The 16,257-nt window shown below is 55.7% G+C and overlaps 1 protein-coding gene across 1 annotated transcript; it reads left to right on the top strand.

Moving 5' to 3' along the window:
• The first annotated feature begins 332 nt into the window (after positions 1-332).
• On the top strand, positions 333-16,186 carry GRK6 (G protein-coupled receptor kinase 6). Its single transcript, XM_030326610.1, has 16 exons — positions 333-511; positions 4,226-4,321; positions 5,316-5,428; positions 5,548-5,625; positions 5,967-6,067; positions 6,405-6,497; positions 6,603-6,666; positions 6,805-6,945; positions 7,217-7,407; positions 8,121-8,158; positions 8,256-8,345; positions 9,505-9,713; positions 9,805-9,942; positions 14,028-14,165; positions 14,248-14,382; positions 15,052-16,186. The coding sequence occupies exons 1-16, from the start codon at positions 460-462 to the stop codon at positions 15,121-15,123; spliced, it is 1,749 nt and encodes a 582-aa protein (XP_030182470.1). The 5' UTR covers positions 333-459; the 3' UTR covers positions 15,124-16,186.
• The last annotated feature ends 71 nt before the right edge of the window (positions 16,187-16,257 follow it).

The following is a 16,257-nucleotide window of genomic DNA, read 5'->3' as shown; positions in this document are numbered from 1 at the left end:
AGGACCCACCTCTGTTGTCCCCGCGGAGGGCTCGGCCCTAATTGGCAGTTCGCTACCCTACGAAGGTCCAGAAATTCGAACCTAGGGGCTGAACCCAACCTCGGACCAACCAGGAAGAGGTGACGTATAAAGTCCCGCCTCCCTGCTCCTTTGAGCGAATCCCTGGCGCGGAAGGCGGGGGATGACGAAGAGGCTGTCTAATGGGAAGACGGCGCGGGGAGCGCCCGCCCGGTTATTGGCCTCGTAAAGTAAACAGAAGGCGGGGCGGGGCGGGCCGGCGCCCGGGTGGCCCCCGGGAGGGGGCGGAGTGTTCGCGGCGGGCGGCGGCGGCCGGGGAGGCCCGGGAGGCCGCGGCGCGGTCACTGCGAGCCGAGCCGCGCCGATCGCCATCCGGCCCCGGCTCCCGCGAGCGATCCCGGCCGGCGGCTCGGCCCGGCGGGCCCGGCGGCGCCGCAGCCCATGGAGCTCGAGAACATCGTAGCGAACACGGTGCTACTCAAGGCCCGGGAAGGTGAGGCGGCCGAGAGGGCGGCCGGGTGCGGGGTACGCGGGCGCGCGGCCTCTGAGCTCGGCTGGCGCCCCAGCCGCCAGATCCCCTAGGGCAGCGCGCTCGGCGCCCCGCACCCCGCGCATATGCGAGCCCTTCCGGCCGGTCGTCCTCTGCACCTGCCCCGGGTGCCGGGGCCCAGGAAGGGGCGGGGGTCAGGCCACCGCCCTCGCGGCGGGGGGGTGGGGGGGGTGAGGGAAAGAGAGAGGAAGGAAGAGGGAAGGGTGGGACCTGGGTCCTTGGAGAGCCTCTCTGAGGCCTCCCCCAGGTGATAGGTGAGAAGATGCCCCAAGAAAGGGTAGCCTACCCCACGTGCCTCAGGCCCAGACCCTGGCGCCCATCCTGGACCCGCACAAAGTTGGTGCAGGATAAAGGTTTGAAGAATGAATGAACGGAGCCACCGCAGTAGCACAGCTCACTCGGTTTGGGGAAACGGCTGGTCACATATGCTACCAACATGATTGCCACTTGTCTCGTGCCTCAGGACACTGGGTACAGAGGTGAATGGGTCATGAATTTTGCCCTCAGAAAGCCCATGGTGTAGAGGGCCAAATGGGCACAGAAATAAGCGGGAGCTGAGCTTTGAAGGAAGAGAGCATGTGGGGCTGGCAGGACTGTAAGTGCAAGGCCTGGCAGAGGGATCAAGTCTGGTGAGTGTGCCCTGAGCTTCTCATGACTCCCATCCCGAGTGATACTAGGCACCTGGCCTCTGAGGGTCATGGGGGACACAGAGGACCAGACTTGGTCCTCACTGCCTTGTGGTCAATCTGGCCCTCACCTGTCATTGTCCACTTTAGTAACACAATCACAGAACACTCCTTCTGTTATGTGCCCTGACCTGTCTTGGGTGCTGGGGACCAGCAGTGAACAAGACCCTTCTTTTTGGACCTCTAGAGCAGGGAGGTCATGACATGGTCATTTTCCACTCTTTGCTGGGCTTCCAGGCTGAAAGAGTCATCTGTTTCACTTTTCTGCTCCATTTTACAGGTGGGAAACTGAGGTTCAGACCAGGGATTAGCCCCCAAGTCATACGGTGAGACTGTGGTTGACCCAGGCCTACACACAGGATGCCTCCAATACAGTGTGTAGGAAGCCCAGACAAGCCCCCAAATGGCACAGCATCTGGTACCCCCCTGCCTGCCCAGTGTGTGTTGCTCCCTGGGAGATGCTGCCTGGAAATAGGCATGGCAGGCTGGGTCCTTAGTGCCCAGAGCCTTTTTTTTTTTTTTATCTCCTGTCCCTTATCTAGTCTCAGGGCTAGGCCTTCCTCCTAGCCTCTGGGGGCATCTGCCGATTCTGTTCTGCCTCGTCATCTAGCCAGCTAGGGAGGAGGGGTGGGGAGAGCCTGGCCAGGCCTTCCTCTCTAGGGCTGTAGCCAGTTCAGGCCTCGGGCCTGCTGAGAGCACTGCTTTGCCTGGCTGGAGAGTGTGGCACCTCCTGACAGCCTTCTTCAGGCCATGGGTGAGGCATAGTGTGGTATGGCCAGACCTGGACTGATGCCTCCCCTGGAGAACACTTACCCCAACCTGGTTCTGCCCCTCCCACCTGCATGCTGTAAATAAGTCTCTTCTCTCTAAACTTTAGTAACCCTTTTTGTGGAATAGTTGGGAACAGGACATACAAACTTAAAGAAATCCCTGTTGTCATTGAGTCCTAAACCCTGGCCCATAGACTGGCTCCACTGGAATCCCTTCATTAGCTGGCTGACAGCTTAGGGCCTGACCTTTTCCAGCTTCCCAAGGGATATGAGGCCCTAAGTGGTTTGGGAACCCTTGGTGTATGTATTCAGTTGACACCTAATAGATGGCTGGCATGGCGTGTTTGGGGTGGGAAAGGAGTGTGGGTTGTAGTCCTAGGGAGCTGGGTTTGAATCCTGCCTCTGGCACCTCCAGGCTTTGTAATCTTGGACAAATTGATTCCTCATTTCAAGGCTTCAGTTTCCTCATGAGGTTATGCCTAGTCTGACAGAATTGCTGTGAGAATGAAGTGGCGCAGCATTGGGGGTGTGAGCCCTTCTTTAGTCCTCCATCCTTTCCCAGGCCCCCAGAGGCATAGGGAGGGGGCCAGGCTAGGTTGGGGAGGAGCCCCACTGACTCTGGTGGCAGTTCCAGGACAGGATATTTGCATGTGACTCTTGCTACTGCCTTGATGTGGCTGGGAGGAGGGGGAGGAGGAAGTAACTGGTGGGGGGAGGCCAGCGGATAGAGGGTTGGGTGAAGGACCTGTGGGGGTGGGGGAGGAGTTCCCCTTCTGGCGAGGCCTTGCCCCGGGTTGGGGGTGGGGGTCTGTTGCTCATTCAGAATGGAGCAATGGCTGTGGAGTATGCTGGGTGCAGGCCGCAGGAGAGCTGCTAAGCAGGTTTCCCAATGGGTGCCCTGCAACATTTCCTCCTCCCGACTGCTTAGGTCACAGAACCCATTGAGGCACCCAACTCTGCCCCTTCCCTTGAGCAGCCCCTTCCCTTGTGCCACCTGCCTTCAGCCAGGGCAGATGAAAACAAGGCTGGGTAAAGCAGAGGGGAAACTGAGGCCAGGCAGGGAAAAAGTGGCTGCCTGAGGTTGCCATGAGTTGTTGGAGCTGAGGGCCACCTCTTGCCACAGCCCTACTGGGTACTGGACACAGACTCTCCCAGTCTGACAACACCTCTGGGGGTAGCTTTGGATCTGAAGTAAGTGTGGAGAAGTTAAGGCTCATAGAGGGCAAGTGACAGGCCTAAAGTGCGAATTGGAGATTCAAACCTATGTCTGTGGGGCTCCAAGACTCAGGCCCTTCTATTTTCAACCTCGTGGCCCATGGGCCACATCTGGCTAGCTCTCTAACATGTTTAATTTATTTAGCTGCAATTTGTTTTTACAAAAAATAGGAACCAGTATTTCACATAATGTCCAGAGTCTCAGCTAAAAGGTGAGAAGAGCTGGCCACGCCGAGTCCGTATTCCTGCCTGGAGGAAGGGGCATGCCCAGTCCAGTTCACCACACTCCCCACCATTCCCTGTTGTCTCCCATCTGGCCTACATTTTACCTACCTATCTGGCTCTGTAGGCATTTGAGCTGCTACCCTGGTCTTAGCAGCTACAGATAGGGTGTCAGCTAGGTGAAATGAGGCAGGTATCAGGGCCACAGAACCCCTTGTGTACTGGATGGGCATCCTGAGTGCCAGCCCTGCAGCCACCACCTTGTTTGAGTCTCTGATAGCTCTGATTCAGGGCCAGGTATAGGGGCCTGAAGCCTTCCTGGTGACCCAGGCTGCCCTCTGCCCCTGGCATCTCTGAGGCATGTCCCACATGTCCTAGAATCTCTCCCTTCTGTGCCTTGACTTACATAGTTCCCACTGCTGTCATGTCCTCTGCTTTCTTCACCCGGGAAACTCCTACCTGCCAGAAAGCAGCTAAGGTTTCCTGGAAACCCACCATCACCCGGTGACCTGTCCTTATCACCCCTGTTGGATCTTCCAGCCCAGGAGCTCAGGAACCCCTAGCAGAGGGGCCCAGGGGACGGTGTGTGTCCTAGAGCCCAGTGAGGGCATGCTGAAATGTGTGGAATGAAGGCCTGAGGTGCCTCCTAGAGTGTGCTGTGCCTGGGCTGAGCCCAGAAGGCCAGGTCTCTGGGCTGCACTGAGCGGCCAGGGGAAGCATGGTGGCAGCGGGACTTGAGATCCAACACCTATTTGTTCCCACAGGTGGTGGTGGGAATCGCAAGGGCAAAAGCAAGAAATGGCGACAGATGCTGCAGTTCCCCCACATCAGCCAGTGTGAAGAGCTGCGGCTCAGCCTCGGTGAGGCCCGGGTGGAGGCCTGAGTGTTCTGGGGGAGCCTCCCCTGAGACCTCACCCCGAGGCAGAGGGGCAGGGTTGGCGGGGGGGGGGGGGGTCTGGGGAGCAGGAAGACTGAGGCTGCAACACCCAACCCAGTTTCGGTTCCTGGGCCTGAGATGGGTGGAGCACATAGTACAAACAGGACAGCAAGGGGTGTTTGGGGTAGGTGGGAGGGTCGGGGAGTAGGGCAGGGTCAGATTTGGGGCAGTCTGAGAGAAGCAGAGGAAAGGAGAGTCATGCCTGGAGTTTGAGGGACAGAGGGTACAGTGGAGGCTGGAGTCAGCCCACAGATTGATTGCATGAGGAGCCCCAAGCCCGTGCTTAGCATAACCCTGCCCCGAGCAGGGTGAGTGGCAGGTGGGGGGGCATCAAAACCTTGACCAGAAGAGGGGTCAGGACGCCAGTTCCTGCTTATCTTGGCTGAGGCCCCAGGTCTGCACAACCCCCAAGGTTGCCTAGGCCCCTCTGACAGCCTGCACGTGGGCAAGGAGTATACCATAGCTGCTTCCACCGCCTGGGAAGGAGGCTTAGCCTCGAGCTTGCCGGAAGCCACAGCTTCCTCTTGCACTTTCGCCAGGCAAGCAACAGGTTTGGGCCTAGCCTGGGCCAGGCCGGAACCTCACAACCACACCCAAGCCCAGCACTGTGATGTATGTAGGTGGTGTGAACCAGGAGATAGCAGTGGGAGGTGAGGGCCCAGCTTTGGAGCCATACATCAAGCTGTGTGACCTTGAGTTAATTGCTTAGTTTCTCTGGGCCTCAGAGTCCCAAACTGTGGTGGAAATAATAGTAGTGCCCACCTCAGTGTTGGGGTGACAGTTCTAAAGGAGGTAGTGGCTTCCATACTGCAGGGCTAGAAGCTACTGTTGGGGCCAGGGCTTGGCAGTATGGATAGGAGTGCCCTGCCAGCAGGCTCCAGGTGTGGGAACCCAGTAGCTCCTACCCCTGCTTGCAGAGCGTGACTACCACAGCCTGTGCGAGCGGCAGCCCATTGGGCGCCTGCTGTTTCGAGAGTTCTGCGCCACGAGGCCTGAGCTGACCCGCTGCATAGCCTTCTTGGATGGAGTGGTGAGTGCAGCCCAGCCCAGCCCCGAGGGTGGGCAGAGGTCCCTAGGTCAAGTGTGTCCCATTTCCCCACACCTGTTGTTCTGCCCAGGCCCCAAGCTTCTCTGCCTCCCACCCTGCAGGCTGAGTATGAAGTGACCCCTGATGAGAAGCGGAAGGCTTGTGGGCGGCGGCTAATGCAGAATTTTCTGAGCCACACGGTGAGTGAGCAAGGATGGAGAGATGACGGCAGCGGGCAGAGCTCAGTGATGAGAGGAATGACCACAGCCTGGGCAGAGAGTGCCCTGGAGCGTCTCCCGGTTCACCAGGCAGACCACGGGCATGGAGCCCAGGAGGGTGGGCCAGGCAGCCTGCCAGTGGCTCTGCTTCACCCTGCCTCAAGGGTAGCAGTGGAACTGAGTTCAGCAGCTGGGCCGGCTGGCACACCACTAGCCTACAGCTGCTCCTAGCGCAGGTCCAGAATGTTGGCCATCTCTGCCCTGGGTGTAGGCAGCTGGCGAAGGGAGCCCCCTGCACTGACCTGTTTATTGCCTATCTCCAGGGTCCTGACCTCATCCCTGAGGTCCCCCGGCAGCTGGTGACTAATTGCTCCCAGCGGTTGGAGCAGGGGCCCTGCAAAGACCTCTTCCAGGAGCTCACCCGGTAAGCCTCTCCCTGCCCATTGGCCTGGAATTGTGTCCTGAAGAGGGGGCTTCCATGGGCCCTGGAAGGCTGTGAACAGCTCAGTAGCTGGTGAGGGAGCTCAGCCTCTCACCCTGGCCCTGCGCTTGCTGTGTGAGCTTGGGCAGGTTGCCTTCCCTCTCTATAGAATCTTCAGCTTTGACACAGATGAATGTCTCCTGCTTAGTTGGGTTAGTAAGAGGGTTGGCCAATGAGGCTGCCCTTTAGGCCGAGAATGCATATAACAGGGGGTCCTGTCCCATCCAGCCGAGAACCTGGGGTGTCGGGGGCTGACTGGTGGGCTGGGCCCTCTCAACAGGCTGACCCATGAGTACCTGAGCATGGCCCCTTTTGCCGACTACCTCGACAGCATCTACTTCAACCGTTTCCTACAGTGGAAGTGGCTGGAAAGGTGAGCTCCCTGAAGGCTGGCCCACGGTAGGCCAAGTTGTTAGGGCTCTTACGGGCCTTGGGCCCCTGCTCAGCCAGTGTTTGCTCCGAAATCCCTTGCCTACAGGCAGCCAGTGACCAAAAACACCTTCAGGCAGTATCGAGTCCTGGGCAAAGGCGGCTTTGGTGAGGTAAGTGGCCAGGCCAGAGCCCCTGATGGAGTGGGGAGGAGGGGTATGGTAGGCCCTGGACCAGCTCCCCTCCTTGAGCTCCTATAGCCCCAGGAAGAACACAGCTGGTCCCTATTTGCCCATCTACCTTGGCTACAGGTGTGTGCCTGCCAGGTGCGGGCAACAGGCAAGATGTACGCTTGCAAGAAGCTGGAAAAGAAGCGTATCAAGAAGCGGAAAGGGGAGGCCATGGCACTCAATGAAAAGCAGATCCTGGAGAAAGTGAACAGTAGGTTTGTAGTAAGTACAGACAGGAGACCCCTCCCTTCACCCTGGCCATGCACTTGCCCTGCCCTTCTCACTTACCAGGCTAGGTCCCTTTCTGTGCTGCCCTGTCCCCACCCTCAGAGATGCCTGGGAAGGGTCGGTTTGGGGTGTTGACACCAGGCCTGGGGAGTAGGCTGGGCCCCAAGGAGTGCCACTGAGAAGGATTTTTTGGGCGGCTGGTGCCAGCCCTGCCACTGGGTGGCCCATGGCCCCTGCTTGAGGGCTCGGGTCCCCTCGGCCACAGGTGAGCTTGGCCTATGCCTATGAGACCAAGGACGCGCTGTGCCTGGTGCTGACACTGATGAACGGAGGCGACCTCAAGTTCCACATCTACCACATGGGCCAGGCTGGCTTCCCCGAGGAGCGGGCTGTCTTCTATGCCGCGGAGATCTGCTGCGGCCTGGAGGACCTGCACCGGGAGCGCATCGTGTACAGGTCCTGGGCTTCGGCCCTCCCCGCCAGGGGCTGCAGCTGGGCATGGGTGGAGGCCGCAGAAGGATGTTGGTGTGCTGGGCCTGTTGTTGCGGGCATGAGCCGGTTTGAGCCCTACTGAGCCTGGGCTTGGGGCTCCACGCTTGCCCATGCCGGGCAGACTTGAGAGCCTCTGGGTCTGGCTCACTCATGTGAATGCTGGTGTCATCACCCGTCTCTGTATAACCCTGGGCCAGTCAGCTCCCTGCAGTAAAGTGCACAGAGCCTGGCATGCAGGGCTTGGCAGTGGGGAGCTCTGCCTATTGTTACCGGCAGTGATTTCATTTGAACCTCACAACAGCCCCATGAGGGGGACAGATGAGTAGCCCCATTTGACAGGAAAGGTAGAGTCAGCCACCAAAGTGGGGTGAGGGTGGGACCCTGTTAACACTAGTGGTGAGTAAGGCTACTGGTGCTATTCCCCCAGATGGGAGCTGCTCTCCACTTGCCTGGGGATTCCCAGGAAGGAATCCTGGCTGGGTAGATCCTTCAGCTGCCCCCTCAAGTCAGAGCTGCTGTGAGTGAGGGCAGGGCTATCTCTCACCCTGGCAATAAATGGCTCCTGCACCTTGCTGCACATTCCATCCAAGGAGACAAGTGAGCTAGGAGGGGGTGGCGTGCCGTTTGGCTCCTTGGCAAACTGAACAACATCTGACCCTGCCCTTCTCTCCCCACAGGGACCTGAAGCCAGAGAACATCCTGTTGGATGACCATGGTGGGTACGGGGTGCACAGAGGTGGAGTGCAGTGGAGTGGGGCAGGGTCTGGCCCACCTGTTCAATGGGCCCCCCCAACTTGTCCACCCACATTCAGGTCACATCCGCATCTCCGACCTGGGGCTAGCTGTGCACGTGCCAGAAGGCCAGACCATCAAGGGTCGTGTGGGCACTGTGGGCTACATGGGTGAGTCTTCCTCCACCCTGGCCCCCCTGCCTCCTGGGTCCTCTTGCTGTCCTGGGCTGGGTCCCACCACTTCTGTGGAAGTCTTCTGTGTCTCAGGGAATAGAACTGATACCCCTATCTTAGAAATTAAGAGACCAGGACTCAGCCAGGAACCCACACACCTGCAAATCTGCATCATTCATTCATTCACCAAATACTTACTGAGCTCCTACTATTGGCTAGGCCTGCAGGTGGCTACCAGAGAAAGATGAGAAGGTTGAGAAGTCCTCCCCTCCCCTGATCTACCCAGATTCAGGGAGGGAATGCCCATCTGTGGTATGGGCCAAGATGTGGCCCTAGTATTCCCTTTGGAGATTATGTGACACAGCAGATAGAGCCCCAATTACAGGCCCCACCTCTTGTTGTGTGTCCTTGGACCACATACTGCTGCTCCTATGCTCACTTTGCCCAACCATAAAGCAATCATACTGGCTCCCAGAGTTGCCTTTAGATAAAAAGTGGTAGGAGAGGCAAAAATCCCATGTGCCCATCCTGGCAGGCAGTAGGTATGCAGTAGAGGAGTTTCTTGTTTCTTCTCTCTGGTATTAAATCCAGAGCTTGCAAACTGGTAACCACACAGGCCTAATATGGCCTACATTTGTACTTAAATCAAATTGTTTTTAAAACAATTTGAGGGCTGCCTGGGTGGCTCAGTCAGTTAAGGATCTGACTCTTGGTCATGATCTCACAGTTCATGGGTTCAAGCCCCATATCAGGCTCTGTGCTGCCAGTGTGGAGCCTGCTTGGGATTCTCTCCCTCTCTCTCTGCCCCTCCCGTGCTCATGCTCTGTCTCCTTCTTTCAAAATAAAAAACATGGTAAAGAATAAAACAATTTGAATTGGTTGCCAACATTTGATACGCCAGACAGCTTCCCATTAAAAATATGAATTTCTGACTTCTCTTGAAAAATCAGAAGACCTGGCCTCCTACGGGGCCACAGTGCTCTCTTTGATGGGGCATGTGCTGTCCTACTTGCTGAGGTCCCCACCAGGCTGCTGGTAGTGCCTGCCTGGCGGGCAGATATTTGAGCTGATGCCCCACTGTGCTGGGCATTCCCAGGGCCCCAGGGCTTGGTTCCTGCCTCCTGCCCAGCCCTAACTTCTGTTCCACCCTACCCAGCTCCAGAGGTGGTAAAGAACGAACGGTACACATTCAGCCCAGACTGGTGGGCACTAGGCTGCCTCCTATACGAGATGATTGCCGGCCAGTCACCCTTCCAGCAGAGGAAAAAGAAAATCAAGCGAGAGGAGGTGGAACGGTTGGTGAAGGAGGTGCCTGAAGAATACTCAGAGCGCTTTTCCCCTCAGGCCCGCTCGCTCTGCTCCCAGGTATGGCAAGCCAGCAGGAGGCTGACGGGCTGGGGCTGGGGGCACCAGGCACCTCTCCCAGGTCCCTCTGACTGCCCCTACCCTGCCACAGCTCCTGTGCAAGGACCCTGCTGGGCGCCTAGGGTGTCGTGGAGGTGGTGCCCGCGAAGTAAAGGAACACCCCCTCTTCAAAAAGCTGAACTTTAAGCGGCTGGAAGCTGGCATGCTGGAGCCACCCTTCAAACCTGATGTGAGTGCTGTCCACTCCTGAGGGTAGGGCCAAGCCTGGGTGGGGACTCAGGCCCGGGGTTCTTAGAGCAGTGGTCAGGCCACCTTCAGTGCAAGTGTCAGAAAGTGCAACTCAGATGGGTTGGCCAACAAAACAATTCATTGAACTCACACAAATGAAAAGCCCCAGGATAGATAGAGCTTTTGGCATACCTGGATCTGGGCTGCAACAACACTGTAGGAATTCTGTCTTCCTTTCCCTCTCCACTGTACAGGCCAGTGTGCAGTCTTTATTCTCTGACTACTCTTGCCAGGGTGCAGCAGTAGTGGACCAGCAGTTCAGGTCCACATCCTACTAGCTCAGCCAGCCCGGTAGACAGAATGTATACCTCTTGCCCAATTACTTCAAAAGAAGTCCTGAAGGGGGAAAAAAAGTAACCCCAAGGCTAGTGCTTATTGCCACAGATTGCTCAGAAGCCCGGCAGTGATCACCGTTGGATCACTTGCCCACCTGAACCACTGCCAGCCAGGGAGGCTAGTTTCCCAAAGGAAAACCAAGACGCCATTGCCAGCGGGGGTAAGGGCTATTGGACTGGCTGAATATTGGCTGCCCACTATACCTGGTAGTGCTGACCTCTCCCTTGTAGAGTCCTACCCATTTACTGAGCATCTCAGTGGGTCAGGCATTCTGTGGGCAGAAACATCCTTGAATCATCATATTCCAAGGGGCAGAAATCCATCTGAAACTTAATTATGTCCAACAAGGAGCTTATTGGTTCATTTGGCTAGAGAGCCCCAGAGTAGGGCCAACATCAGGGCTTCATGCAGTATTGCCAAGACTTCATCTCTTGGCTGTGCTTCAACCTGTTGATCCTCTTCCTGCTGAATTCAGACTTCTCTGTATAAAGTCACAGGGAAGGTTGTGATTGGCCAAGATTAGGTTATGTACTTGCCCTGCTCCCTTATGTAAGAGGACTGGGTCCTCTGACTGACAGTTCACCAGGAACACTGGGGAGTCAGGAAGGTGATTGGGAAGGCCGGATCGATGACTGTCAGCCACACTGGTGATCATTTATTCCAAATTTCTGAATGCCCATATGTGCCAGACCTCAGAGATCATGAGGTCAACAGGACCCAGTTCTGCCTTCATGTTGTAGTGGGGAGCATGTCAAAATAAAGCAGTAAATGAAAAGGAATATCAGGTAGTGTGAAGTGCAACAGAAAAAAAATAAATCAGGCTAAGAAGACAATAAGGAATGATTACGAGTGGGAGTATTTTTAGACAGGGTGGTCTCTGAGGTGCTGATGGTTAAGCAGAAGCCTGAAATATGTGAAGGAGAGAGCCGTGCCAAGTTTTGAAGTATGAGTATTTCAGGGAGAAGGAGCAGCCTCGAGAGAGAGAACAGTGATGAGGCCAGTGTGGCTGGAGTGAGCATGGGCTGGGAGAGGCGTGCAGTCTTTTTTTTTTTTTTTTTTTTTTTAAGTTTATTGATTTTTGACAGAGACAGAGTGTGAGCATGAGCTGGGGAGGGTCAGAGAGAGAGGGAGACACAGAATCCGAAGCAGGCTCCAGGCTCTAAGCTGTTGGCACAGAGCCTGACCCAGGGCTTGAACTCATGAACCATGAGATCATAACCTGGCCAAAGTCGGACGCTTAACCGACTGAGCCACCCAGGCGCTCCTGTGCAGTCTTATTCTAAGTGTGACAGGGGGGCCTTTGGGGAATGTTGAACAGACATGTGAGGTGTGGGGGTGGGCCTAGAGGGGGTGAGTAGAAGCCAGAGTCCAACTAGGGGGCTGTGGCTTGTGAAGGATTGTGTTTTGTGGGCCTCACAGACCCTGGGGTGTGGGCCTTGCTGTGAGTGATTTAACTGAGAGCAGCCTGCCTCAGGTCTGGCCCCGCCACTCGAGTTTGCTCCTGCTTCCTGCTTCTGGTGCACATCATCTCATTTAACCTGGAAGTCATCCCACCACACCTGGGTCTTTTATTCAGAGTTAGAAAATCATTGCCCTGAAATTCAGCTCTTTAGAAACAACAGATGAGGAGCAAGTTTGATGATGATATCATTTCTAATAGCTTTATTGAGATTTGATTCACATATCTTGTAATTCGTTCATTTAAAGTATATAATTAAATGGCTGTTAGCATATTGAGAGTTGGGCAGCCATCACCATAATCCATTTTAGAACATTTTCATCACCCCTTCCCCCCCCCCCCGCCCCCACCCAACAAAAACCCCATGCCTACTAGCAGTCATTCCCCATTTTCCTCTCCCTGTGGCCCTGGCAACCACTAATCTATTTTCTGTCTCTACATATTTACCTGTTGTGGAAATTTCATGCAAATAGTGTTATATGATATGTGGTCCTTGGTGACTGACTTCTTTCACTTAGCATATTTTCAAGGTTCATACAGGTGATGTAGCCTATATCAGTAGTTTTGTTCCTTTCTTACCACTGAATAACATTCCATTCTATGAGTAGGCCATATCTTGTTTATTCATCAGTTGATGGGCATTAGGGTTATTTCCACTTTGGGCTATTATGAATAATTTTGCTATGAACATTCACATGCAAGTTTTGGTGAGGACGTTTGTTTTCATTTCTCTTTGATATATACTTAGGATTGGAATCGCTGGCTAATATGATAACATTACATTTAACCTTTTGGGGAACTGCCAGATTGTTTTCTAAAGCAGCTGCACCATTTTACATTATGATGTTGTTGGGTTTTTTGTTTGTTTGTTTGTTTGTTTTTATTTATTTATTTATTTATTTTATTTTTTTTTTTTTAATTTTTTTTTTTCAACGTTTATTTATTTTTGGGACAGAGAGAGACAGAGCATGAACGGGGGAGGGGCAGAGAGAGAGGGAGACACAGAATCGGAAACAGGCTCCAGGCTCTGAGCCATCAGCCCAGAGCCCGACGCGGGGCTGGAACTCACGGACCGCGAGATCGTGACCTGGCTGAAGTCGGACGCTTAACCGACTGCGCCACCCAGGCGCCCCTATTTATTTATTTTTGAGAGAGAGAGGGTGTGAGTGAGTGAGGGGCAGAGAGAGAGGGGGAAAGAGAGAATCCCACATAGGCTCCGCACTATCAGCACAGAGTTTGAGGCGGGGCTCGAGCTCACCAACGGTGAGACCATGACCTGAGCTGAAGTCAGATGCTTAACCAACTGAGCTGCCCAGGTGCCCCACATTATGTTGTTTCAATTGACATTCTTTTAAAAAAAAAAATTTTTTTTTTTGAATGTTTATTTTTGAGAGAGAGAGAGACAGAGCATGAGCAGGGGAGAGACAGAGAGAGAGGGAGACACAGAATCCGAAGCAGGCTCCAGGCTCTGAGCTGTCAGCACAGAGCCCGACACGGGGCTCAAGCCCACGAACCGTGAGATCATGACCTGAGCCGAAGTCTGACACTCAACCAACTGAGCCACCCAGGCGCCCCTTAATTGACATTCTTAATAATAGGACTTAGAAATAATATAAAGATGAAAAAGACAGTGGCCTTCTGGAGTGAGGTGAGATCCCAGCAGGAGCCCCAGGGGTGTGGGGAGTTGGGAAGACTGTTCTAATCCTCTGGTTGGCCATGAAGCTTGAGGGGATGGAGCAGGCCATTGGACATCGTGGGACAGAGGGCCTATCGATAGCTCCAGGTCCTGCATGGGGACGCTAAGCTGAAAGGACCAGCTAAGATTCTGCCTGCACACACGTCACCAGGTGTACCCTCAGACAGGTGGGGGGGTACCTGTCGCTGATTCCCCAAGGCACTGTGGGGGCTGGTTGGCTGCAGCAGGTCAGCTACCATCAACTGGAAAAGGCATGGCTTTTACACAGCCTTATCAGTTGAAAGCAGTGAGGAGTAATGATTCCTAGTTTATAGAGGGAAATGGCCTCAAAGAGAAGGGACTGCCATACTTCGGAAGGGCATGGAGTATCTAGTTTCTGACTCCAAACCAGAGAGGGCTGCAAGGGTCCAGGCATAACCAGGCCAGGGCTGGAGTGATTTTCAGGGCTGAGCTGCCCATATGCATGTAGGTGGGCAGGTGTGCATGTGTGCGTACATGTGTAGCAGTTCCTGACTGCTACTTCTGTCCCCACCAGCCCCAGGCCATTTACTGCAAGGATGTTCTGGACATCGAACAGTTCTCCACAGTTAAGGGTGTGGAGCTGGAGCCCACTGACCAAGACTTCTACCAGAAGTTTGCCACGGGCAGCGTGCCCATCCCCTGGCAGAATGAGGTAAGGGCCTGCCTAGCTGGTAGGATGAGGCCCCAAGGAGCAGCCCTGGAGGCAGCTCTCACAGCTCCCTGTTCTTTGGCAGATGGTGGAGACCGAGTGCTTCCAGGAGCTGAATGTCTTTGGGCTAGATGGCTCAGTTCCCCCAGACCTGGACTGGAAGGGCCAGCCACCTGCACCCCCCAAGAAAGGACTGCTGCAGAGACTCTTCAGCCGCCAGGTAACTCCCAGAAGTGTCCTATCTTGGCCCCCAGCTTGACTCCAGGGGACGGTGGGTGGGAGGCAGAGCCAGTGCCCGCATGTGCTGGGAGTGGGCATCCTCCAGCCATACCAGGGGTGCCCAGGGTCTCTGGCCTTATTCCCGCCTGTCCCCTATCCCTGGCTGGGCTCACGGCCTCTTTTCTCTTTCCAGAGGTGAGCAGTGTGGGCTCCCCGTGGGTTGGCCTTGCTGCCCAGCCTCGGGGAGCCACGGGCAGCCCTTCCATGGCAGAGGCGAGATGTGGGCGAAAGAAGTCTGGTGCCCGCTCCCCCCCCCCCCACTACTTCATTCCCTGCACCCTGGCACCTTCAAGCTGCTAGCCTTGCTTAGCCATCTGTCTCCCCATGCCCTGCTTCCACCAGCTCCAGGGGAGAGGGTCTGGACAGGGTCTTGCTCTGGCAGAGCCTGAGATCCACCTGGACCCTCTTACTTCAGCCTGCTATGAGCAGCCTCTGCACTGATGTCCACACATGTCTGGCCTGAGCTGCTGTTCCAGGCCCCTCATGGGGATTCTCCCACCCCAGAGCATGGCTCCAGGCAGTTCCTGGCAGGGCCGGCCTGGGTGATGGCACTGGTGGCTAATGGCACTCGCTCTGCCTCTCTCCCTCCGTGTCTTCCCCATCCCTCCAGGATTGCTGTGGGAACTGCAGCGACAGTGAGGAAGAGCTCCCCACCCGCCTCGAGCTCCCAACCCGCCTCTAGCCCCCAGCCTGAGGCCCCTACCGGTGGTTGGCGGTAGCAGCTACTCCGAGCGCTGTTTACAGTTTTGCACAGTGGTCTTCCCTATTGTCCACTCAAGTTGTGGCCTGGGGAACACAGCCGGAGCTGTCCCCAGTGTCCTCTGCCCCTCAGCCCCTGGTCTGGCTGAGTTTGGCAAGGCCTGGGCTGTCCCTGGGACAAAGGTGCGTCCCTTCAGCTCTTGTCCGTGGAGCTCGGGGCTTTCTGTATTTATGTATTTGTACGAATGTATATAGCAACCGGAGTGTTCTTAAGACCTACCCTGGAGCTGGCAGAAGGGCCACTGCCAAACTCAAGGCTCCTTGGGCCCAGCTCGGACAGGCCGAGGCTGGGTCAGGCAAGGCCCCTGAGCCCCCAGCACTGTGCTCGCCACCGCTGACCTCTGAGTGAAACTCATGCCTGCCTCTGCTGCCCCGGGCTCAGGGCTATCACCTCTGGGGTCCGATGCTGTCCCGCATCAGCACTTGTCAAAGCTGGACTGGGGCCTCTGTATCCCCTAGGCCTGTGCCAAAGTGTGACCAGAGACTGGGCTGACCCTGGGACCCATCAGTCCACTGCCCAGGCTATCCCAGATGGGTCTGCCTCTGCCTTCCAGCTCCCAGGGCACCTTGTCCCTCATGCTGGGCCCTGTCCTGAAGACACCTCTTGCAGAAATGTCCCAGCCCAGGCCATGGGAAGTGGGGGAGGTTGTCCTTAGTCAACTCTGAAACATTCCAGACTTCCCCTCTTAACAATAGACACATGTGCCCAGCAATAATCCATCCCTCCCTGTGTGTGCGTGTGGGGTGTGTGTGTGAGTGCAAGTGTGTGCGTGTGTGTGAAGTGGGTAGGCTGCGGTGTGTACCTGCACCCCAGGCCCCAGTTCTGGTCCTTCCCAGATTGTGATGGCCATCCTGGTCCCAGTGTTAGGATAGCATGGGATTATAGGGCCCTGGTTTTTCCGTATTTAAAGCCAATTTTTATTACTCATTTTGTCCAATGTAAGCTGCCACGTGTCTCTGAGTGAATACAGTCGAGCACAAACCTGGCCAGCTGCCCTGCCTGCCTCTTTCTTGCTCCTGGTGTTCCAGGGGTCTTCCTGCTTCCCTTGCCCTGCTG

This window comes from Lynx canadensis, chromosome A1, assembly GCF_007474595.2.
Source record: "Lynx canadensis isolate LIC74 chromosome A1, mLynCan4.pri.v2, whole genome shotgun sequence".
Classification (NCBI taxonomy): Eukaryota; Metazoa; Chordata; class Mammalia; order Carnivora; family Felidae; genus Lynx; species Lynx canadensis.
This window is presented reverse-complemented; position numbering and strand designations above follow the sequence as displayed.